General features: G+C 46.7%; 1 protein-coding gene across 1 annotated transcript in view; it reads left to right on the top strand.

Annotated features, from left to right (window-relative positions):
- Positions 1 to 25,993, top strand: part of dock1 (dedicator of cytokinesis 1) — an 800,130-nt gene that overhangs the window by 235,328 nt on the left and 538,809 nt on the right. The window contains exons 13-16 of the mRNA XM_071394671.1: positions 5,319 to 5,398; positions 8,794 to 8,919; positions 15,942 to 16,066; positions 20,993 to 21,164. Coding sequence (XP_071250772.1) covers positions 5,319 to 5,398; positions 8,794 to 8,919; positions 15,942 to 16,066; positions 20,993 to 21,164 — 503 coding nt within the window. The remainder of the gene's footprint in view (positions 1 to 5,318; positions 5,399 to 8,793; positions 8,920 to 15,941; positions 16,067 to 20,992; positions 21,165 to 25,993) is intronic.

Raw genomic sequence — 25,993 nt, 5'->3', positions numbered from 1 at the left:
AGGTTGAGATATAATGTCACGTTCTCCCTCGTGTTGCCAGAGGCAACATCTTTCCCTATAAGACTTAGACCAGGGCTACGATGGCCTTTTCTAACCTACTTTATTAATATTTAGTTTATTTAAAGTCTACAGGAAGAGGAAATGGAGAGATGTTAGTCACACTTCTATATTATTGCTGATTTTTAATTCAATTTATTTAATTTCTACCCTTAAACATACTATACGTATTCCTTTAAATGCTATGCATCCTTCAGGCATTTCCCCCCCAAAAATAATGTCAAAATGAAATCTCTCTTTGAAATGTTCTCTCTCTCGGTTTACATGCTTTACTCACTGACTTGAGTTTTAACGAGAGGAGACACCTTGTTTACACCTCATAGTGAAGACTAGTTGAGTTTTAACTAGAGGACACACCTTGTTTACACCTCATAGTGAAGACTAGTTGAGTTTTAACTAGACACCTTGTTTACACCTCATAGTGAAGACTAGTTGAGTTTTAACGAGAGGAGACACCTTGTTTACACCTCAAAGTGAAGACTAGTTGAGTATTAACTAGACACCATGTTTACACCTCATAGTGAAGACTAGTTGAGTATTAACTAGACACCATGTTTACACCTCATAGTGAGGACTAGTTGAGTATTAACTAGACACCATGTTTACACCTCATAGTGAAGACTAGTTGAGTATTAACTAGACACCTTGTTTACACCTCAAAGTGAAGACTAGTTGAGTATTAACTAGACACCATGTTTACACCTCATAGTGAAGACTAGTTGAGTATTAACTAGACACCTTGTTTACACCTCATAGTGAAGACTTGTTGAGTATTAACTAGACACCTTGTTTATACCTCATAGTGAAGACTAGTTGAGTATTAACTAGACACCTTGTTTACACCTCATAGTGAGGACTAGTTGAGTATTAACTAGACACCTTGTTTACACCTCAAAGTGAAGACTAGTTGAGTATTAACTAGACACCTTGTTTACACCTCATAGTGAAGACTAGTTGAGTATTAACTAGACACCGTGTTTACACCTCATAGTGAAGACTAGTTGAGTATTAACTAGACCCCATGTTTACACCTCATAGTGAAGACTAGTTGAGTATTAACTAGACACCTTGTTTACACCTCAAAGTGAAGACTAGTTGAGTATTAACTAGACACCTTGTTTACACCTCATAGTGAAGACTAGTTGAGTATTAACTAGACACCTTGTTTACACCTCATAGTGAAGACTAGTTGAGTATTAACTAGACACCTTGTTTACACCTCATAGTGAAGACTAGTTGAGTATTAACTAGACACCTTGTTTACACCTCATAGTGAAGACTAGTTGAGTATTAACTAGACACCTTGTTTACACCTCAAAGTGAAGACTAGTTGAGTATTAACTAGACACCTTGTTTACACCTCATAGTGAAGACTAGTTGAGTATTAACTAGACACCTTGTTTACACCTCATAGTGAAGACTAGTTGAGTATTAACTAGACACCATGTTTACACCTCATAGTGAAGACTAGTTGAGTTTTAACTAGACACCATGTTTACACCTCATAGTGAAGACTAGTTGAGTATTAACTAGACCCCATGTTTACACCTCATAGTGAAGACTAGTTGAGTATTAACTAGACACCTTGTTTACACCTCATAGTGAAGACTAGTTGAGTTTTAACTAGACACCATGTTTACACCTCATAGTGAAGACTAGTTGAGTATTAACTAGACCCCATGTTTACACCTCATAGTGAAGACTAGTTGAGTATTAACTAGACCCCATGTTTACACCTCATAGTGAAGACTAGTTGAGTATTAACTAGACACCATGTTTACACCTCATAGTGAGGACTAGTTGAGTATTAACTAGACACCATGTTTACACCTCATAGTGAAGACTAGTTGAGTATTAACTAGACACCATGTTTACACCTCATAGTGAAGACTAGTTGAGTTTTAACTAGACACCATGTTTACACCTCATAGTGAAGACTAGTTGAGTATTAACTAGACACCTTGTTTACACCTCATAGTGAAGACTAGTTGAGTATTAACTAGACACCTTGTTTACACCTCAAAGTGAAGACTAGTTGAGTATTAACTAGACACCGTGTTTACACCTCATAGTGAAGACTAGTTGAGTATTAACTAGACACCATGTTTACACCTCATAGTGAAGACTAGTTGAGTATTAACTAGACACCATGTTTACACCTCATAGTGAAGACTAGTTGAGTATTAACTAGACACCTTGTTTACACCTCATAGTGAAGACTAGTTGAGTATTAACTAGACACCATGTTTACACCTCATAGTGAAGACTAGTTGAGTTTTAACTAGACACCATGTTTACACCTCATAGTGTACCTTATTCCCTATATAGAGCCCTGGTAAAAAGTAGTGCACTATATTGTGAATCGGGTGCCAGTTTGGCCGTAGTGTTGATACCGATGTTGTGTGTAACCAGTGTAACATGTTGAAATGGGTGTGAGTAAAACCCTGGTAAAACCATGAGGGATTTCGTTAGTTCTACTGCAGTGGTCTTAAACCTCTCGTCTGGGACCGCCCTCATCCTGCTCCTCTACTGTAATCTAACATGTCTCTGTCATGTTGGTTCCTCATCCTGCTCCTCTACTGTAATCTAACATGTCTCTGTCATGTTGGTTCCTCATCCTGCTCCTCTACTGTAATCTAACATGTCTCTGTCGTGTTGGTTCCTCATCCTGCTCCTCTACTGTAATCTAACATGTCTCTGTCATGTTGGTTCCTCATCCTGCTCCTCTACTGTAATCTAACATGTCTCTGTCATGTTGGTTCCTCATCCTGCTCCTCTACTGTAATCTAACATGTCTCTGTCGTGTTGGTTCCTCATCCTGCTCCTCTACTGTAATCTAACATGTCTCTGTCGTGTTGGTTCCTCATCCTGCTCCTCTACTGTAATCTAACATGTCTCTGTCGTGTTGGTTCCTCATCCTGCTCCTCTACTGTAATCTAAGATGTCTCTGTCGTGTTGGTTCCTCATCCTGCTCCTCTACTGTAATCTAAGATGTCTCTGTCATGTTGGTTCCTCATCCTGCTCCTCTACTGTAATCTAACATGTCTCTGTCGTGTTGGTTCCTCATCCTGCTCCTCTACTGTAATCTAACATGTCTCTGTCGTGTTGGTTCCTCATCCTGCTCCTCTACTGTAATCTAACATGTCTCTGTCGTGTTGGTTCCTCATCCTGCTCCTCTACTGTAATCTAACATGTCTCTGTCGTGTTGGTTCCTCATCCTGCTCCTCTACTGTAATCTAACATGTCTCTGTCGTTGGTTCCTCATCCTGCTCCTCTACTGTAATCTAACATGTCTCTGTCATGTTGGTTCCTCATCCTGCTCCTCTACTGTAATCTAACATGTCTCTGTCGTGTTGGTTCCTCATCCTGCTCCTCTACTGTAATCTAACATGTCTCTGTCATGTTGGTTCCTCATCCTGCTCCTCTACAGTAATCTAACATCTCTGTCATGTTGGTTCCTCATCCTGCTCCTCTACTGTAATCTAACATGTCTCTGTCGTGTTGGTTCCTCATCCTGCTCCTCTACTGTAATCTAACATGTCTCTGTCGTGTTGGTTCCTCATCCTGCTCCTCTACTGTAATCTAACATGTCTCTGTCATGTTGGTTCCTCATCCTGCTCCTCTACTGTAATCTAACATGTCTCTGTCGTGTTGGTTCCTCATCCTGCTCCTCTACTGTGATCTAACATCTCTGTCATGTTGGTTCCTCATCCTGCTCCTCTACTGTAATCTAACATGTCTCTGTCATGTTGGTTCCTCATCCTGCTCCTCTACTGTAATCTAACATGTCTCTGTCGTGTTGGTTCCTCATCCTGCTCCTCTACTGTAATCTAACATGTCTCTGTCATGTTGGTTCCTCATCCTGCTCCTCTACTGTAATCTAACATGTCTCTGTCGTGTTGGTTCCTCATCCTGCTCCTCTACTGTAATCTAACATGTCTCTGTCGTGTTGGTTCCTCATCCTGCTCCTCTACTGTAATCTAACATGTCTCTGTCGTGTTGGTTCCTCATCCTGCTCCTCTACTGTAATCTAACATGTCTCTGTCGTGTTGGTTCCTCGTCCTGCTCCTCTACTGTAATCTAATATGTCTCTGTCGTGTTGGTTCCTCATCCTGCTCCTCTACTGTAATCTAACATGTCTCTGTCATGTTGGTTCCTCATCCTGCTCCTCTACTGTAATCTAACATGTCTCTGTCATGTTGGTTCCTCATCCTGCTCCTCTACTGTAATCTAACATGTCTATGTATTATGCATCACTGTTTGGTGTGTTACTCTTTTTCCTTCTCTTCTCTCTCTTTCTTCTCCCTTCCTCACACCCATCACTCTCGCTCTCTCTCTGCCCTCCTCTCCTCTTCCTCTCCTCCTCCTCTGCTCTCTCTCTCTGCCCTCTCCTCTCGCTCTGCCCTCTCCTCTCGCTCTGCCCTCTCCTCTCGCTCTGCCCTCTCCTCTCCCTCTGCCCTCTCCTCTCCCTCTGCCCTCTCCTCTCTCTCTGCCCTCCTCTCTCTCTGCCCTCGTCTCTCTCTGCCCTCCTCTCTCTCTGCCCTCCTCTCTCTCTGTCCTCCTCTCTCTCTGCCCTCCTCCCTCTCTGCCCACCTCTCCCTCTCCGCCCTCCTCTCTCTCTGCCCTCTCCTCTCGCTCTGCCCTCTCCTCTCGCTCTGCCCTCTCCTCTGGCTCCGCCCTCTCCTCTCGCTCTGCCCTCTCCTCTCCCTCTGCCCTCTCCTCTCCCTCTGCCCTCTCCTCTCCCTCTGCCCTCTCCTCTCGCTCTGCCCTCTCCTCTCGCTCTGCCCTCTCCTCTCCCTCTGCCCTCTCCTCTCGCTCTGCCCTCTCCTCTCGCTCTGCCCTCTCCTCTCCCTCTGCCCTCTCCTCTCCCTCTGCCCCCTCCTCCCTCTCTGCCCTCCTCTCCCTCTCTGCCCTCTCCTCTTCCTCTCCTCCTTTCCTTTCCCTCCTCTCTCTCTCTGCCCTCCTCTCTCTCTGCCCTCCTCTCCCCCTGCCCTCCTCTCCCCCTGCCCTCCTCTCTCTCTGCCCTCCTCTCTCTCTGCCCTCTCCTCTTCCTCTCCTCTCCTCCTTTCCTTTCCCTCCTCTCTCTCTGCCCTCCTCTCTCTCTGCCCTCCTCTCTCTCTGCCCTCCTCTCTCTCTGCCCTCCTCTCCCTCTGCCCTCTCCTCTCTCTGGTGTTGTTCCTGTCATGTGCCTACTGCAGGCTAGTGTTGGATGATGTCGTGCTTCGCCACAGGCAGCTGAACATCTCCCGTTTTTCTCCCAGGGTGGCGGGGGAGAGCGACTTTCTCCAGACCGTCATCAACAAGGTCATCGCCGCCAAGGAGGTCAACCACAAGGGACAAGGTAAAGTTAATGCACAGGGAGGGAGGGGTGAGATGCTTGGAGTGGTACTGTGAGAGGGCAGGGAGGTTCTGTTGTGTGATGTTACTGTATGAAAGACTATACAGTATGATATACAATACAATATGCCTGAGGTATTTGGTCCAAGGAGGCCAATCACTAATAACATTTTAAAGTTACTGCGCAGGGAGGAATGATATGACAGGCCTGGGGTCTGACTAAAGGAGGACGGGCCTGGGGTCTGACTAAAGGAGGACGGGCCTGGGGTCTGACTAAAGGAGGACGGGCCTGGGGTCTGACTAAAGGAGGACGGGCCTGGGGTCTGACTAAAGGAGGACGGGCCTGGGGTCTGACTAAAGGAGGACGGGCCTGGGGTCTGACTAAAGGAGGACGGGCCTGGGGTCTGACTAAAGGAGGACGGGCCTGGGGTCTGACTAAAGGAGGACGGGCCTGGGGTCTGACTAAAGGAGGACGGGCCTGGGGTCTGACTAAAGGAGGACGGGCCTGGGGTCTGACTAAAGGACGGCGGGCCTGGGGTTTGACTAAAGGAGGACGGGCCCTGGGTCTGACTAAAGGAGGACGGGCCCGGGGTCTGACTAAAGGAGGACGGGCCCGGGGTCTGACTAAAGGAGGACGGGCCCGGGGTCTGACTAAAGGAGGACGGGCCCGGGGTCTGACTAAAGGAGGACGGGCCCGGGGTCTGACTAAAGGACGACAGGCCATTTTACTTTAGATGTGTTAGTAACAGCTCTCGGATTGACATATCATGCTTTAGTAGACCCCAGACCACCTGAAGAGGGATTTGTAGAGGGAGGAGAACAGTCTCTGTGGTGTTGTCATGTTGAATGAATTAAATGTCAGATCCACTCGGTCATCCCTGGCCAAGGAATCACACAGAGCACAGTGAGGAAGCAGCGGTGTCTGTGTGGGAGGGTAGGTGTGTGTGTGTCGCCAAGGAGACACACAGTTCACAGTGAGGAAGCAGGGGTGTTCTTGTTCGACCTTTCAACAGTCTACAGAGAGAGGAGAGGCTGTTCTTTATCATGGACCTTTCAACAGTCTGCAGAGAGCGGAGAGACTGTTCTTTATCATGTACCTTTCAACAGTCTGCAGAGAGAGGAGAGACTGTTCTTTATCATGGACCTTTCAACAGTCTGCAGAGAGAGGAGAGGCTGTTCTTTATCATGGACCTTTCAACAGTCTGCAGAGAGAGGAGAGGCTGTTCTTTATCATGGACCTTTCAACAGTCTGCAGAGAGAGGAGAGACTGTTCTTTATCATGGACCTTTCAACAGTCTGCAGAGAGAGGAGAGACTGTTCTTTATCATGGACCTTTCAACAGTCTGCAGAGAGAGGAGAGACTGTTCTTTATCATGGACCTTTCAACAGTCTGCAGAGAGCGGAGAGACTGTTCTTTATCATGTACCTTTCAACAGTCTGCAGAGAGAGGAGAGACTGTTCTTTATCATGGACCTTTCAACAGTCTGCAGAGAGAGGAGAGGCTGTTCTTTATCATGGACCTTTCAACAGTCTGCAGAGAGAGGAGAGGCTGTTCTTTATCATGGGCCTTTCAACAGTCTGCAGAGAGAGGAGAGACTGTTCTTTATCATGGACCTTTCAACAGTCTGCAGAGAGAGGAGAGGCTGTTCTTTATCATGGACCTTTCAACAGTCTGCAGAGAGAGGAGAGACTGTTCTTTATCATGGACCTTTCAACAGTCTGCAGAGAGAGGAGAGACTGTTCTTTATCATGGACCTTTCAACAGTCTGCAGAGAGAGGAGAGACTGTTCTTTATCATGGACCTTTCAACAGTCTGCAGAGAGAGATGAGACTGTTCTTTATCATGAACCTTTCAACAGTCTGCAGAGAGAGGAGAGACTGTTCTTTATCATGAACCTTTCAACAGTCTGCAGAGAGAGGAGAGACTGTTCTTTATCATGAACCTTTCAACAGTCTGCAGAGAGAGGAGAGGCTGTTCTTTATCATGAACCTTTCAACAGTCTGCAGAGAGAGGAGAGACTGTTCTTTATCATGAACCTTTCAACAGTCTGCAGAGAGAGGAGAGGCTGTTCTTTATCATGAACCTTTCAACAGTCTGCAGAGAGAGGAAAGACTGTTCTTTATCATGGACCTTTCAACAGTCTGCAGAGAGAGGAGAGACTGTTCTTTATCATGGACCTTTCAACAGTCTGCAGAGAGAGGAGAGACTGTTCTTTATCATGAACCTTTCAACAGTCTGCAGAGAGAGGAGAGACTGTTCTTTATCATGGACCTTTCAACAGTCTGCAGAGAGAGGAGAGACTGTTCTTTATCATGGACCTTTCAACAGTCTGCAGAGAGAGGAGAGACTGTTCTTTATCATGGACCTTTCAACAGTCTGCAGAGAGAGGAGAGACTGTTCTTTATCATGAACCTTTCAACAGTCTGCAGAGAGAGGAGAGACTGTTCTTTATCATGAACCTTTCAACAGTCTGCAGAGAGAGGAGAGACTGTTCTTTATCATGGACCTTTCAACAGTCTGCAGAGAGAGGAGAGACTGTTCTTTATCATGGACCTTTCAACAGTCTGCAGAGAGAGGAGAGACTGTTCTTTATCATGGACCTTTCAACAGTCTGCAGAGAGAGGAGAGGCTGTTCTTTATCATGGACCTTTCAACAGTCTGCAGAGAGAGGAGAGACTGTTCTTTATCATGGACCTTTCAACAGTCTGCAGAGAGAGGAGAGACTGTTCTTTATCATGGACCTTTCAACAGTCTGCAGAGAGAGGAGAGACTGTTCTTTATCATGGACCTTTCAACAGTCTGCAGAGAGAGGAGAGACTGTTCTTTATCATGGACCTTTCAACAGTCTGCAGAGAGAGGAGAGACTGTTCTTTATCATGGACCTTTCAACAGTCTGCAGAGAGAGGAGAGACTAAACTACATAGTGAACTACGGGCTCTGGTCAAAAGTAGTGCACTACATAGGGAATAGTGGGGGCCAATTGGGATGCACACCTCGGTCTACTGGCCAATCACCTGCTGCTGTTACAACTACTGCACCGTGTTCCGTCTCAGAACGATGTTCTGTCTGATATGACCCGTGTTTCCTGAAGGAAGGAAGCAGTTACACACTGACCAAATGAACAGAATTAACTGCAGGATGTTTAAAGCTTTTATATGTGGAACACTGTAAAACTACGAGCTGCCATACAAACCCCTCTTCATAAACTAGAAAAGGTCATTTTCCTGAAGAAAACATTGTGTGACTTGCCTCCCAGGTGGCAAATTTAGACTTCTTGACCTCCAGCAATTTGTCTTGGTTGTCATACCGACTGGAGATTCCCACTGAGATCGTCATATGTTGGTATTAGCAATAGCTTCCTTAACATCGGTCTCTACTCCCTCCCTCCCTGTTCCCAGGTCTGTGGGTGACCCTGAAGCTGCTTCCGGGTGATATCCATCAGATCAGGAAGGACTTCCCTCACCTGGTTGACCGTTCCACAGCCGTAGCCCGCAAGATGGGCTTCCCAGAGATCATCATGCCAGGTAGTATTATGATCCATTCAGAGATCATCAGGTAGTATTATGATCCATTCAGAGATCATCAGGTAGTATTATGATCCATTCAGAGATCATCAGGTAGTATTATGATCCGTTCAGAGATCATCAGGTAGTATTATGATCCGTTCAGAGATCATCAGGTAGTATTATGATCCGTTCAGAGATCATCAGGTAGTATTATGATCCGTTCAGAGATCATCAGGTAGTATTATGATCCGTTCAGAGATCATCAGGTAGTATTATGATCCAATCAGAGATCGTCAGGTAGTATTATGATCCATTCAGAGATCATCAGGTAGTATTATGATCCATTCAGAGATCATCAGGTAGTACTATGATCCAATCAGAGATCATCATGCCAGGTAGTATTATGATCCATTCAGAGATCATCAGGTAGTATTATGATCCATTCAGAGATCATCAGGTAGTATTATGATCCATTCAGAGATCATCAGGTAGTATTATGATCCATTCAGAGATCGTCAGGTAGTATTATGATCCATTCAGAGATCGTCAGGTAGTATTATGATCCAATCAGAGATCATCATGCCAGGTAGTATTATGATCCAATCAGAGATCATCATGCCAGGTAGTATTATGATCCATTCAGAGATCATCAGGTAGTATTATGATCCATTCAGAGATCATCAGGTAGTATTATGATCCATTCAGAGATCGTCATGTAGTATTATGATCCATTCAGAGATCATCAGGTAGTATTATGATCCATTCAGAGATCATCAGGTAGTATTATGATCCGTTCAGAGATCATCAGGTAGTATTATGATCTATTCAGAGATCATCAGGTAGTATTATGATCCATTCAGAGATCATCAGGTAGTATTATGATCTGTTCAGAGATCATCAGGTAGTATTATGATCCATTCAGAGATCATCAGGTAGTATTATGATCCATTCAGAGATTATCAGGTAGTATTATGATCCATTCAGAGATCACCACCTGAAACCCCACCTCTTTAAGGAATACCTAGGATAGGATAAAGTAATCCTTCTCACCCCCCCCCCCCCCTTAAAAGATTTAGATGCACTATTGTAAAGTGGCTGTTCCACTGGATGTCATAAGGTGAATGCACCAATTTGTAAGTCGCTCTGGATAAGAGCGTCTGCTAAATGACTTAAATGTAAATGTATGTATTATGATCCATTCAGAGATCATCAGGTAGTATTATGATCCAATCAGAGATAATCAGGTAGTATTATGATCCATTCAGAGATCATCAGGTAGTATTATGATCCGTTCAGAGATCATCAGGTAGTATTATGATCCATTCAGAGATCATCAGGTAGTATTATGATCCATTCAGAGATCATCAGGTAGTATTATGATCCAATCAGAGATCATCATGCCAGGTAGTATTATGATCCAATCAGAGATCACCAGGTAGTATTATGATCCATTCAGAGATCACCAGGTAGTATTATGATCCATTCAGAGATCATCAGGTAGTATTATGATCCAATCAGAGATCATCATGCCAGGTAGTATTATGATCCAATCAGAGATCATCAGGTAGTATTATGATCCATTCAGAGATCATCAGGTAGTATTATGATCCATTCAGAGATCATCAGGTAGTATTATGATCCATTCAGAGATCATCAGGTAGTATTATGATCCAATCAGAGATCATCATGCCAGGTAGTATTATGATCCAATCAGAGATCATCAGGTAGTATTATGATCCGTTCAGAGATCATCAGGTAGTATTATGATCCGTTCAGAGATCATCAGGTAGTATTATGATCCGTTCAGAGATCATCAGGTAGTATTATGATCCGTTCAGAGATCATCAGGTAGTATTATGATCCGTTCAGAGATCATCAGGTAGTATTATGATCCGTTCAGAGATCATCAGGTAGTATTATGATCCAATCAGAGATCATCATGCCAGGTAGTATTATGATCCAATCAGAGATCACCAGGTAGTATTATGATCCATTCAGAGATCACCAGGTAGTATTATGATCCAATCAGAGATCATCAGGTGGTATTATGATCCATTCAGAGATCATCAGGTAGTATTATGATCCATTCAGAGATCATCATGCCAGGTAGTATTATGATCCAATCAGAGATCATCATGCCAGGTAGTATTATGATCCAATCAGAGATCATCATACCAGGTAGTATTATGATCCATTCAGAGATCATCAGATAGTATTATGATCCATTCAGAGATCATCAGATAGTATTATGATCTATTCAGAGATCACCAGGTAGTATTTTGATCTATTCAGAGATCGTCAGGTATTATTATGATCCATTCAGAGATCATCATGTCAGGTAGTATTATGATCCAATCAGAGATCATCATGCCAGGTAGTATTATGATCCAATCAGAGATCATCATACCAGGTAGTATTATGATCCATTCAGAGATCACCAGGTAGTATTATGATCCATTCAGAGATCATCAGGTAGTATTATGATCCATTCAGAGATCATCAGGTAGTATTATGATCCGTTCAGAGATCATCAGGTAGTATTATGATCCGTTCAGAGATCATCAGGTAGTATTATGATCCATTCAGAGATCATCAGGTAGTATTATGATCCATTCAGAGATCACCAGGTAGTATTATGATCCATTCAGAGATCACCAGGTAGTATTTTGATCTATTCAGAGATCGTCAGGTAGTATTATGATCCAATCAGAGATAGTCAGGTAGTATTATGATCCAATCAGAGATCATCAGGTAGTATTATGATCCATTCAGAGATCATCAGGTAGTATTATGATCCAATCAGAGATCATCAGGTAGTATTATGATCCAATCAGAGATCATCAGGTAGTATTATGATCCGTTCAGAGATCATCAGGTAGTATTATGATCCATTCAGAGATCATCAGGTAGTATTATGATCCATTCAGAGATCATCAGGTAGTATTATGATCCATTCAGAGATCATCATGCCAGGTAGTATTATGATCCGTTCAGAGATCATCATGCCAGGTAGTATTATGATCCGTTCAGAGATCGTCATGCCAGGTAGTATTATGATCCAATCAGAGATTATCAGGTAGTATTATGATCCATTCAGAGATCATCAGGTAGTATTATGATCCGTTCAGAGATCATGCCAGGTAGTATTATGATCCGTTCAGAGATCGTCAGGTAGTATTATGATCCATTCAGAGATCGTCATGCCAGGTAGTATTATGATCCATTCAGAGATCATCAGGTAGTATTATGATCCATTCAGAGATCATCAGGTAGTATTATGATCCAATCAGAGATCATCAGGTAGTATTATGATCCAATCAGAGATCATCAGGTAGTATTATGATCCATTCAGAGATCATCATGTAGTATTATGATCCATTCAGAGATCATCAGGTAGTATTATGATCCATTCAGAGATCATCAGGTAGTATTATGATCCATTCAGAGATCGTCATGCCAGGTAGTATTATGATCTGTTCAGAGATCATCAGGTAGTATTATGATCCATTCAGAGATCATCAGGTAGTATTATGATCCATTCAGAGATCACCAGGTAGTATTATGATCCATTCAGAGATCACCAGGTAGTATTTTGATCTATTCAGAGATCGTCAGGTAGTATTATGATCCAATCAGAGATAGTCAGGTAGTATTATGATCCAATCAGAGATCATCAGGTAGTATTATGATCCATTCAGAGATCATCAGGTAGTATTATGATCCAATCAGAGATCATCAGGTAGTATTATGATCCAATCAGAGATCATCAGGTAGTATTATGATCCGTTCAGAGATCATCAGGTAGTATTATGATCCATTCAGAGATCATCAGGTAGTATTATGATCCATTCAGAGATCATCAGGTAGTATTATGATCCATTCAGAGATCATCATGCCAGGTAGTATTATGATCCGTTCAGAGATCATCATGCCAGGTAGTATTATGATCCGTTCAGAGATCGTCATGCCAGGTAGTATTATGATCCAATCAGAGATTATCAGGTAGTATTATGATCCATTCAGAGATCATCAGGTAGTATTATGATCCGTTCAGAGATCATGCCAGGTAGTATTATGATCCGTTCAGAGATCGTCAGGTAGTATTATGATCCATTCAGAGATCGTCATGCCAGGTAGTATTATGATCCAATCAGAGATTATCAGGTAGTATTATGATCCATTCAGAGATCATCAGGTAGTATTATGATCCGTTCAGAGATCATGCCAGGTAGTATTATGATCCGTTCAGAGATCATCAGGTAGTATTATGATCCATTCAGAGATCATCATGCCAGGTAGTATTATGATCTGTTCAGAGATCGTCAGGTAGTATTATGATCCATTCAGAGATCGTCATGCCAGGTAGTATTATGATCCATTCAGAGATCATCAGGTAGTATTATGATCCATTCAGAGATCATCAGGTAGTATTATGATCCAATCAGAGATCATCAGGTAGTATTATGATCCAATCAGAGATCATCAGGTAGTATTATGATCCATTCAGAGATCATCAGGTAGTATTATGATCCATTCAGAGATCATCAGGTAGTATTATGATCCATTCAGAGATCGTCATGCCAGGTAGTATTATGATCTGTTCAGAGATCATCAGGTAGTATTATGATCCATTCAGAGATCATCAGGTAGTATTATGATCCATTCAGAGATCACCAGGTAGTATTATGATCCATTCAGAGATCACCAGGTAGTATTATGATCCATTCAGAGATCGTCAGGTAGTATTATGATCCATTCAGAGATCGTCAGGTAGTATTATGATCCATTCAGAGATCATCAGGTAGTATTATGATCCATTCAGAGATCATCAGGTAGTATTATGATCCATTCAGAGATCGTCAGTTAGTATTATGATCCATTCAGAGATCATCAGGTAGTATTATGATCCATTCAGAGATCATCAGGTAGTATTATGATCCATTCAGAGATCATCAGGTAGTATTATGATCCATTCAGAGATCATCAGGTTGTATTATGATCCAATCAGAGATCATCATGCCAGGTAGTATTATGATCCATTCAGAGATCATCATGCCAGGTAGTATTATGATCCGTTCAGAGATCATCATGCCAGGTAGTATTATGATCCGTTCAGAGATCGTCATGCCAGGTAGTATTATGATCCAATCAGAGATTATCAGGTAGTATTATGATCCATTCAGAGATCATCAGGTAGTATTATGATCCGTTCAGAGATCATGCCAGGTAGTATTATGATCCGTTCAGAGATCATCAGGTAGTATTATGATCCATTCAGAGATCATCATGCCAGGTAGTATTATGATCTGTTCAGAGATCGTCAGGTAGTATTATGATCCAATCAGAGATTATCAGGTAGTATTATGATCCATTCAGAGATCATCAGGTAGTATTATGATCCGTTCAGAGATCATGCCAGGTAGTATTATGATCCGTTCAGAGATCATCAGGTAGTATTATGATCCATTCAGAGATCATCATGCCAGGTAGTATTATGATCTGTTCAGAGATCGTCAGGTAGTATTATGATCCATTCAGAGATCGTCATGCCAGGTAGTATTATGATCCATTCAGAGATCATCCGGTAGTATTATGATCCATTCAGAGATCATCAGGTAGTATTATGATCCAATCAGAGATCATCAGGTAGTATTATGATCCAATCAGAGATCATCAGGTAGTATTATGATCCATTCAGAGATCATCAGGTAGTATTATGATCTGTTCAGAGATCATCAGGTAGTATTATGATCCATTCAGAGATCATCAGGTAGTATTATGATCCATTCAGAGATCACCAGGTAGTATTATGATCCATTCAGAGATCGTCAGGTAGTATTATGATCCATTCAGAGATCATCAGGTAGTATTATGATCCATTCAGAGATCGTCAGGTAGTATTATGATCCATTCAGAGATCATCAGGTAGTATTATGATCCATTCAGAGATCATCAGGTAGTATTATGATCCATTCAGTGATCGTCAGGTAGTATTATGATCCATTCAGAGATCATCAGGTAGTATTATGATCCATTCAGAGATCATCAGGTAGTATTATGATCCATTCAGAGATCGTCAGGTAGTATTATGATCCATTCAGAGATCGTCAGGTAGTATTATGATCCATTCAGAGATCATCAGGTTGTATTATGATCCAATCAGAGATCATCATGCCAGGTAGTATTATGATCCATTAATAATAATGACTCACATTATCTGAGAGGTGCTGACCTGTTTCACCCTCTACAACCACTGTGATTATTATTATCTGAGAGGTGTTGACCTGTTTCACCCTCTACAACCACTGTGATTATTATTATCTGAGAGGTGCTGACCTGCTTCACCCTCTACAACCACTGTGATTATTATTATCTGAGAGGTGCTGACCTGTTTCACCCTCTACAACCACTGTGATTATTATTATCTGAGAGGTGCTGACCTGTTTCACCCTCTACAACCACTGTGATTATTATTATCTGAGAGGTGTTGACCTGCTTCACCCTCTACAACCACTGTGATTATTATTATCTGAGAGGTGCTGACCTGCTTCACCCTCTACAACCACTGTGATTATTATTATCTGAGAGGTGCTGACCTGCTTCACCCTCTACAACCACTGTGATTATTATTATCTGAGAGGTGCTGACCTGTTTCACCCTCTACAACCACTGTGATTATTATTATCTGACCCTGCTGGTCATCTATGAACATTTGAACATCCTGGCCATGTTCTGTTATAATCTCCACCCGGCACAGCCAGAAGAGGACTGGCCACCCCTCATAGCCTGGTTCCTCTCTAGGTTTCTTCCTAGGTTCCTGCCTTTCTAAGCATGCAGGTCTACAGTCAGGACACGACCCTTTGTCAGTGAGATCCACATTCAGCATGCAGGTCTACAGTCAGGACAGGTGTGTGTACTGTCAGTGAGGTGTCAGTGAGGTGTCAGTGAGGTGTCAGTGAGGTGTCAGTGAGGTGTCAGTGAGGTGTCAGTGAGGTGTCAGTGAGGTGTGTGACTCATAAGCCTTTTTGTTTCCCCTTCAGGTGACGTGCGTAACGATATCTACGTAACCCTGGTTCAGGGAGAGTTTGATAAAGGAAGCAAGTCCACCCCCAAGAATGTAGAGGTCACCATGACAGTCTACGACGAGGACGGAAAGAAACTGGAGGTATTGCCACACACACACACACACACACACACGACAGAAAGAAAGAACGTGGAGGTACTGACTGACGAATGAATGTTGGTCTCACTGCTTTTTAGATCTCGTTGTGTCCGCCTCGTGGTCCGTTTTCTAGAGGTTTGACGTGCTGTAGTTCAGCTCACTGGGGAAAGTTCTGTCCACCTCGTGGTCCGTTTTCTAGAGGTTTGACGTGCTATAGTTCAGCTCTCACTGGGGAAAGCCAAAACCTGTGATTAAGAGGGCTGACCGGACCTGACTGCTATGTCTCAATGCTTGGCGATCAGCTTACTGTAGTCCATCATTTCTCAAAAAAAGACTTTCAAACGGAAATTGACCTGATTGTTTGTGAACACCAGACAAATGACCTTCCTTCTTTAACCCACCTCCTCTCCTTCATCTACACTGATTGAAGTGGATTTAACAAGTGACATCAATAAGGGATCATAGCTTTCACCTGGTCAGCCTGTCATGGAAAGAGCAGGTGTTCCTAATGTTTTGTCCACTCTGTGTCTAACATAGTAAAACCCCTCACACCATATCCTTCCCGTCTCTCTGGGTCTGATATCCTTTGCAGGACGGCCACGATGTGTCTTACTGTGGACTGATGAACATCAAGGCTTTTAGAGATACCTTTGTATCTCCAGCTTTATGCAAGTCAACAATTCTTTATCTTGGGTCTTCTGAGATCTTTTGTTTGAGGCATGGGTCACATCAGGCAATGCTTCCTGTGAATAACAAACTCAAATTTTGTGAGTGTTTTTTATAGGGCAAGGCAGCTCTAACCAACATCTCCAATCTCGTCTCATTGATTGGACTCCAGGTAAACTGACTCCTGACTCCAATTAGCTTTTAGAGAAGTCATTAGCCTTGGGGTTCACATCCAACCTACACTGTGAATGTTTAAATGATGTATTCAATAGACAAGAAAAATAATATAATTAGTGTGTTATTAGTTTAAGCACACTATGTTTGTCTATTGTTGTGACTTAGATGATCAGATTTGATGATAAATGTATTCAGAAATCCAGGTAATTCCAAAGGGTTCACATACTTTTTCTTGCCGCTATATATTCACACAATACAATGACGTTCTCCTCCTCTCACACAGAGGACGTTCTCCTCCTCTCTCACACAGAGGACGTTCTCCTCCTCTCACACAGAGGACGTTCTCCTCCTCTCTCACACAGAGGACGTTCTCCTCCTCTCACACAGAGGACGTTCTCCTCCTCTCACACAGAGGACGTTCTCCTCCTCTCTCACACAGAGGACGTTCTCCTCCTCTCACACAGAGGACGTTCTCCTCTTCTCACACAGAGGACGTTCTCCTCCTCTCACACAGAGGACGTTCTCCTCCTCTCTCACACAGAGGACGTTCTCCTCCTCTCACACAGAGGACGTTCTCCTCCTCCTCACACAGAGGACGTTCTCCTCCTCTCTCACACAGAGGACGTTCTCCTCCTCTCTCACACAGAGGACGTTCTCCTCCTCTCTCACACAGAGGACGTTCTCCTCCTCTCTCACACAGAGGACGTTCTCCTCCTCTCTCACACAGAGGAAATTCCAGGCATGTGAAGACTAACTGAGCAGCCTTGTTCATCCAGTCTGTTATACCTACTGGAGAGGAAGCAACGACAGGTCAACTCGCCCCCTGCTGTTAACTTGACACATTAACACCACAAACAATGTTACGATCACCTGCGGCTGTCGGACAAACCTGTTGCTGTCGTAGGTTATCTATCATACCATTGGGTAGTGCCTGTCTTGACTGCATCAAATCCATGTAAAGTAGCCAGCTAGCTACATGATCCAGCTAACTAGCTAGCTAACGTTGCACGGCTAATTGGGGCTATTTTGCTGCGTTCCCCGTCCTCGTCTACGAGAACTTCATTCCGTCATTGTAATTCCATTTAGCAGTGATTTATAAATCTCCTACTTCCCCTTGCTACACATGGTTCCCCTGACCTCCTGCGGTTCCCCTGACCTCCTGCGGTTCCCCTGGCTGGCTGCGGTTCCCCTGGCTGGCTGCGGTTCCCCTGGCTGGCTGCGGTTCCCCTGGCTGGCTGCGGTTCCCCTGGCTGGCTGCGGTTCCCCTGGCTGGCTGCGGTTCCTCTGACTGACTGCGGTTCCTCTGACTGACTGCGGTTCCTCTGACTGGCCGCGGTTCCTCTGACTGGCCGCGGTTCCTCTGACTGGCTGCGGTTCCCGTGGCTGGCTGCGGTTCCCCTGGCTGGCTGCGGTTCCCCTGACTGACTGCGGTTCCCCTGACTGACTGCGGTTCCCCTGACTGACTGCGGTTCCTCTGACTGGCCGCGGTTCCTCTGACTGGCCGCGGTTCCTCTGACTGGCCGCGGTTCCCCTGGCTGACTGCGGTTCCCCTGACTGGCTGCGGTTCCCCTGACTGGCTGCGGTTCCCCTGACTGGCTGCGGTTCCCCTGACTGGCTGCGGTTCCCCTGACTGACTGCGGTTCCTCTGACTGACTGCGGTTCCTCTGACTGGCCGCGGTTCCTCTGACTGACTGCGGTTCCCCTGACTGACTGCGGTTCCTCTGACTGGCTGGTTCCCCTGACTGACTGCGGTTCCTCTGACTGGCTGGTTCCTCTGACTGACTGCGGTTCCCCTGACTGACTGCGGTTCCCCTGACTGACTGCGGTTCCCCTGACTGACTGCGGTTCCCCTGACTGGCTGTTGTTCCTCTGACTGGCTGCGGTTCCTCTGACTGACTGACTGCGGTTCCCCTGACTGGCTGCGGTTTCCCTGACTGACTGCGGTTTCCCTGACTGACTACGGTTCCCCTGACTGACTGCGGTTTCCCTGACTGGCTGCGGTTTCCCTGACTGGCTGCGGTTTCCCTGACTAACTGCGGTTTCCCTGACTGACTGCGGTTTCCCTGACTGACTGCGGTTTCCCTGACTGGCTGCGGTTTCCCTGACTGGCTGCGGTTTCCCTGACTGACTGCGGTTTCCCTGACTGACTACGGTTCCCCTGACTGGCTGCGGTTCCTCTGACTGACTGACTGGTTCCCCTGACTGGCTGCGGTTCCCCTGACTGACTGCGGTTCCTCTGCCTGACTGACGATAACAACCAGCTAGACTTGTGTAGGCTACCGGTACCTCATTTTAATAAAAGCGGTCATAAAATGGTTGTTTTATTAACATTCAGAATGTCATGGTGTTTTCTTGTCGGCTACGATGTCACAGATCATGTCATTTCATTTTCGACCAAGTCTTTGTATTGTTAATAGAGGCCTACTGCTGTATGTATATATGATGTTTTTCTACAATGAATACTCTTGTAAGTAATGGAATACTATCGTCCGTTCAGATGAATATCTGTGTCCATCTCTAGTAGAGGCCAGCAGTAACCACCTGCCTCCTGTAAGGGGGGAAGAGAGAGAGAGCGAGAGAGAGGCCTGGGGGAGACCTGGCCTGCTATTTCTCCTATTTGTTGGAGTGAGTCAGGCAGGGCTAGGCTAGCACGTGTGTATCTGCGTTTCTCTGTGTGTTTGCGTTTCTGCATGCGCGCATGTCAGGAGGAGGAGTGAGGTTGAGGGACCACTGACCTTGTTGATAGAGAATCATACATGAATGTCCCTCCCTCCCTCCCTCCCTCCCTCCCTCCCTCCCTCCCTCCCTCCCTCCCTCCCTCTCTCCCTCCCTCCCTCCCTCCCTCCCTCCCTCCCTCCCTCCCTCCCTCCCTCCCTCCCTCCCTCCTGTTCCTTCCCCTCCTGCACTCCCCTCCTGCACTCCCCTCCCTCCCCCGCATCCCTTGTCCACCCTCCCCCCACCACGGAGGGCATAGTGGTTTACAGCGAGGCCCTGACCCACCCCAGGGATCCACTGGGGAACGATAATGACTTGTCTGGACCAGTACAACCAGCTGGTCTCTCCAGCAACACATGTACACACACACACACATGTACACACACACACACACACACACACACACACACACACACACACACACACACACACACACACACACAGATACAGGCACGGACACACACACACAAACACACACACACACACACACAGAGCAGTGGTCATTTTAATATTTAATTTCTAATTAAGCAGGGTGTTTTCTGGGGACTTCGGTTGGTGGACAGACTGGCTGGAGTTCCTGCTTTATATTAACACAGTTAACATAGTTCACCTTTAAGCTGATGATACTGTCTCCAGGTCCTCTGTAGTTCAGTTAGTAGAACATGGTCCTCTGTAGTTCAGTTAGTAGAACATGGTCCTCTGTAGGTCAGTTAGTAGAACATGGTCCTCTGTAGGTCAGTTACTAGAACATGGTCCTCTGTAGGTCAGTTAGTAGAACATGGTCCTCTGTAGTTCAGTTAGTAGAACATGGTCCTCTGTAGGTCAGTTAGTAGAACATGGTCCTCTGTAGGTCAGTTAGTAGAACATGGTCCTCTGTAGTTCAGTTAGTGGAACATGGTCCTCTGTAGTTCAGTTAGTGGAACATGGTCCTCTGTAGTTCAGTTAGTGGAACATGGTCCTCTGTAGTTCAGTTAGTAGAACATGGTCCTCTGTAGTTCAGTTAGTAGAACATGGTCCTCTGTAGTTCAGTTAGTAGAACATGGTCCTCTGTAGTTCAGTTAGTAGAACATGGTCCTCTGTAGTTCAGTTAGTAGAACATGGTCCTCTGTAGTTCAGTTAGTAGAACATGGTCCTCTGTAGTTCAGTTAGTAGAACATGGTCCTCTGTAGTTCAGTTAGTAGAACATGGTCCTCTGTAGGTCAGTTAGTAGAACATGGCTTTTACAGTATAGTGGTTTGATTCCCGGGACCACCCATATGTAAAATGTACGGCTAACTTTAAGTTGCTTTTGATTAAAGCGTCTGTTAAATGTTTTTTATTATTATATTAAAATACATTCTCCATTTCCACCTATCTCTCTCTCTCTTTCAGAACGTGATGTTCCCTGGTGCTGGAGACGAGGGCATCTTGGAGTACAAGTCTGTCATCTACTACCAGATCAAACAGCCTCGCTGGTTTGAAACCATCAAGGTTGCCATCCCTATTGAAGACGTGAACCGAAGTCACCTGCGATTCACCTTCCGTCACCGATCATCTCAAGAATGTAAGTACAAATGTGAATGTTTTTAAGTTCTTTTCTGACTTTATTTAATTGAGATAGAGAGGGTGACAGTGGGGAAAGATGGAGAGGGTGACAGTGGGGAAAGATGGAGAGGGTGACAGTGGGGAAAGATGGAGAGGGTGACAGTGGGGAAAGATGGAGAGGGTGACAGTGGGGAAAGATGGAGAGGGTGACGGTGGGGAAAGATGGAGAGGGTGACGGTGGGGAAAGATGGAGAGGGTGACGGTGGGGAAAGATGGAGAGGGTGACGGTGGGGAAAGATGGAGAGGGTGACGGTGGGGAAAGATGGAGAGGGTGACGGTGGGGAAAGATGGAGAGGGTGACGGTGGGGAAAGATGGAGAGGGTGACGGTGGGGAAAGATGGAGAGGGTGACGGTGGGGAAAGATGGAGAGGGTGACGGTGGGGAAAGATGGAGAGGGTGACGGTGGGGAAAGATGGAGAGGGTGACGGTGGGGAAAGATGGAGAGGGTGACAGTGGGGAAAGATGGAGAGGGTGACGGTGGGGAAAGATGGAGAGGGTGACGGTGGGGAAAGATGGAGAGGGTGACGGTGGGGAAAGATGGAGAGGGTGACGGTGGGGAAAGATGGAGAGGGTGACGGTGGGGAAAGATGGAGAGGGTGACGGTGGGGAAAGATGGAGAGGGTGACGGTGGGGAAAGATGGAGAGGGTGACGGTGGGGAAAGATGGAGAGGGTGGCGGTGGGGAAAGATGGAGAGGGTGACGGTGGGGAAAGATGGAGAGGGTGGCGGCGGGGAAAGATGGAGAGGCTGACGGCGGGGAAAGATGGAGAGGGTGACGGCGGGGAAAGATGGAGAGGGGGTGACGGCGGGGAAAGATGGAGAGGGTGACGGCGGGGAAAGATGGAGAGGGTGACGGCGGGGAAAGATGGAGAGGGGGTGACGGCGGGGAAAGATGGAGAGGGGTTGACGGCGGGGAAAGATGGAGAGGGTGACGGCGGGGAAAGATGGAGAGGGTGACGGCGGGGAAAGATGGAGAGGGTGACGGCGGGGAAAGATGGAGAGGGTGACGGCGGGGAAAGATGGAGAGGGTGACGGCGGGGAAAGATGGAGAGGGTGGCGGCGGGGAAAGATGGAGAGGGTGACGGCGGGGAAAGATGGAGAGGGTGGCGGCGGGGAAAAATGGAGAGGGTGGCGGCGGGGAAAGATGGAGAGGGTGACGGCGGGGAAAGATGGAGAGGGCGACGGCGGGGAAAGATGGAGAGGGGGTGACGGCGGGGAAAGATGGAGAGGGGTTGACGGCGGGGAAAGATGGAGAGGGTGACGGCGGGGAAAGATGGAGAGGGTGACGGCGGGGAAAGATGGAGAGGTGGTGACGGCGGGGAAAGATGGAGAGGGGGGGACGGCGGGGAAAGATGGAGAGGGGGGGACGGCGGGGATAGATGGAGAGGGGGTGGCGGCGGGGAAAGATGGAGAGGGGGTGGCGGCGGGGAAAGATGGAGAGGGGGTGACGGCGGGGAAAGATGGAGAGGGGGTGACGGCGGGGAAAGATGGAGAGGGGGTGACGGCGGGGAAAGATGGAGAGGGGGTGACGGCGGGGAAAGATGGCGAGGGGGTGACGGCGGGGAAAGATGGAGAGGGGGTGACGGCGGGGAAAGATGGAGAGGGGGTGACGGCGGGGAAAGATGGAGAGGGGGTGACGGCGGGGAAAGATGGAGAGGGGGTGACGGCGGGGAAAGATGGAGAGGGGGTGACGGCGGGGAAAGATGGAGAGGGGGTGACGGCGGGGAAAGATGGAGGCCACGAGCACAAATTTATATTCATGGACTACTAGACCAACCTAGGCCATGAGCACAAATATAAATTCATGCACCACTAGGCCATGAGCACAAATATTAATTCATAATTTAGACCACAAATTTAAATTCATAAAATTATTCAGACAATGAATTCATAAATACTAATCAATTGGCTCCTAATCTGTCGTCCAAGTCTAGCAGACTGGCTCCTAATCTGTCCCCTGTCGTCCAAGTCAAGCAGACTGGCTCCTAATCTGTCCCCTGTCGTCCAAGTCAAGCAGACTGGCTCCTAATCTGTCCCCGGTCGTCCAAGTCAAGCAGACTGGCTCCTAATCTGGCTGTCGGTGGGCCCGGGCTGGCTGTCGGTGGGCCCGGGCTGAGAGAATAAATCCCTGTAACTGCTCATTTGTATGTTGGGAAAGGCGTCCGCCTGGCTGAAGGGACTCAATTATAAATGTATTTATTTAGTTTTGGTGGTGTTTTTAATGTTTATGGGTGTGGAACAGGGCTGAGGAAGCCTGTCCTGGCAGCCATGTTGCTCCAGCTGCTCTCCGCATGGTGTATTATCGGTTAGCCCAGCCAAGAGGGGCGGGGCGGTGGAGTGAGGGCCAGTTGTTAGCGGAGAGCCGTATGCAAAACGAGCAATTAGCAGGTCCAGCCAGTCTGGACTGGGGGTTGTCTGTCTGAAACGTGCTGTAGTTAGGGGGAAGCTATCTGTCCTCTCCTTCAGCAGTAACACTCACACACACTCAGCCAGCCAGCCAGACTGGACTGGGGGTTGTCTGTCTGAAACGTGCTGTAGTTAGGGGGAAGCTATCTGTCCTCTCCTTCAGCATTCACACACTCACACACACTCAGCCAGCCAGCCAGCCAGTCTGGACTGGGGGTTGTCTGTCTGAAACGTGCTGTAGTTAGGGGGAAGCTATCTGTCCTCTCCTTCAGCATTCACACACTCACACACACTCAGCCAGCCAGTCACTCAGCCAGCCAGTCACTCAGCCAGCCAGTCACTCAGCCAGCCAGCCAGCCAGTCACTCAGCCAGCCAGCCAGACAGACAGTCACTCAGCCAGCCAGCCAGCCAGCCACTCAGCCAGTCAGCCAGTCACTCAGCCAGCCAGTCACTAAGCCAGTCACTCAGCCAGCCAGTCACTAAGCCAGTCACTCGGCCAGCCAGTCACTCGGCCAGCCAGTCACTCGGCCAGCCAGTCACTCAGCCAGCCAGTCACTAAGCCAGTCACTCAGCCAGCCAGTCACTAAGCCAGTCACTCGGCCGGCCAGTCACTCGGCCGGCCAGTCACTCGGCCGGCCAGTCACTCGGCCGGCCAGTCACTCGGCCGGCCAGTCACTCGGCCGGCCAGTCACTCGGCCGGCCAGTCACTCGGCCGGCCAGTCACTCGGCCGGCCAGTCACTCGGCCGGCCAGTCACTCGGCCGGCCAGTCACTCGGCCGGCCAGTCACTCGGCCGGCCAGTCACTCGGCCGGCCAGTCACTCTGCCGGTCAGTCACTCTGCCGGCCAGTCACTCTGCCAGCCAGTCACTCTGCCAGCCAGTCACTCTGCCAGTCAGTCACTCTGCCAGCCAGTCACTCTGCCAGCCAGTCACTCTGCCAGCCAGTCACTCTGCCAGCCAGTCACTCTGCCAGTCAGTCACTCTGCCAGTCAGTCACTCTGCCAGCCAGTCACTCTGCCAGCCACTCACTCACTCACTCACTCACTCACTCACTCACTCACTCACTCACTCACTCACTCACTCACTCACTCACTCACTCACTCACTCACTCACTCACTCACTCAGCCAGCCAGTCACTCAGCCAGCCAGTCACTCAGCCAGCCACTCACTCAGCCAGCCAGTCACTCAGCCAGCCAGCCAGCCAGCCAGTCAGGCTGTGCACCTACCCAGTCATGTGAAATCCATAGATTAGGGTCTAATGAATTTATTTAAATTGACTAATTTCCTTCTATGAACTGTAATTCCGTCAAATCTTTTAAATTGTTGCATGTTGCGTTTTTTTAAATACATTTTTGTTCAGTATAGTTAATTCCCTTGTCTTTCTGGCTCTGGTTGGATGATTACCTGAGGCATGTTACCTGAGGCTGATATTTCCCGTCCTGCCCTATTCGCCTGTTGGGGGCGATGTTGTCATTTAGTGTTTAGGAGGTAGGAGAGAGAGCACAGGTCAGACAGTTCATTCTAGGTCAGTGAACAGCTGAGACGTACCGGTTTCTGGACAAGATAATCCACTGACTCCCAAACTGAAGCCGTTTTAATCTGTGATTCTGTGCTTGTGTCTGATGGAAGTCATTGCGCAGTGAATCCACTCCTCTCCTGATTCTGCAGCATACATACAGTAGTCCTCCTCTATCTTTTTATTGGTTGTCTTCCAGTCCAGCGAGCAGAGCGATTTATTCACCACGCCAGGCTACGGGCAGAAAACCAAGATGTTGATTTATACAGACTGAATGCACCAGATACTCGGATGAATCACGGCCTGAACATCACGTAAATTTGAGCTTGTTGATCTGTGATGGTGATGTATGCGGTCCCATCCCACGTTAAACTTACAGGACACATAACTCCAACTCCGCCATAACTCTCCTCTCGGGTTTATATAGGACCCACACTGAGGCTGCTTCACAAATACTGCTCTATTTTCTATGTAGTACACTCGGGGTCTGGTCAGAATATACAGTGTGCTGACATCATTCTCCCTGGGGATAGTTTAGCCAAGATGGAGTGCAGATCATCTCTGCCATATGGTCGCTAACGACTGGATACAGCATAACAGTTACAGTTCAGATTATTGGACTCATATGTGTTCTGACTGAGGATGGGATAGTGTATGTGTTGTGTTCTGGTTGTCTGGTTCAGTGGGGCTCTAACTGGTTGTCTGGTTCAGTGGGCGGGGCTCTAACTGGTTGTCTGGTTCAGCGGGGCTCTAACTGGTTGTCTGGTTCAGTGGGGCTCTAACTGGTTGTCTGGTTCAGTGGGCGGGGCTCTAACTGGTTGTCTGGTTCAGTGGGGCTCTAACTGGTTGTCTGGTTCAGTGGGGCTC

This window comes from Salvelinus alpinus, chromosome 3, assembly GCF_045679555.1.
Source record: "Salvelinus alpinus chromosome 3, SLU_Salpinus.1, whole genome shotgun sequence".
NCBI classification, from domain to species: domain Eukaryota; kingdom Metazoa; phylum Chordata; class Actinopteri; order Salmoniformes; family Salmonidae; genus Salvelinus; species Salvelinus alpinus.
This window is presented reverse-complemented; position numbering and strand designations above follow the sequence as displayed.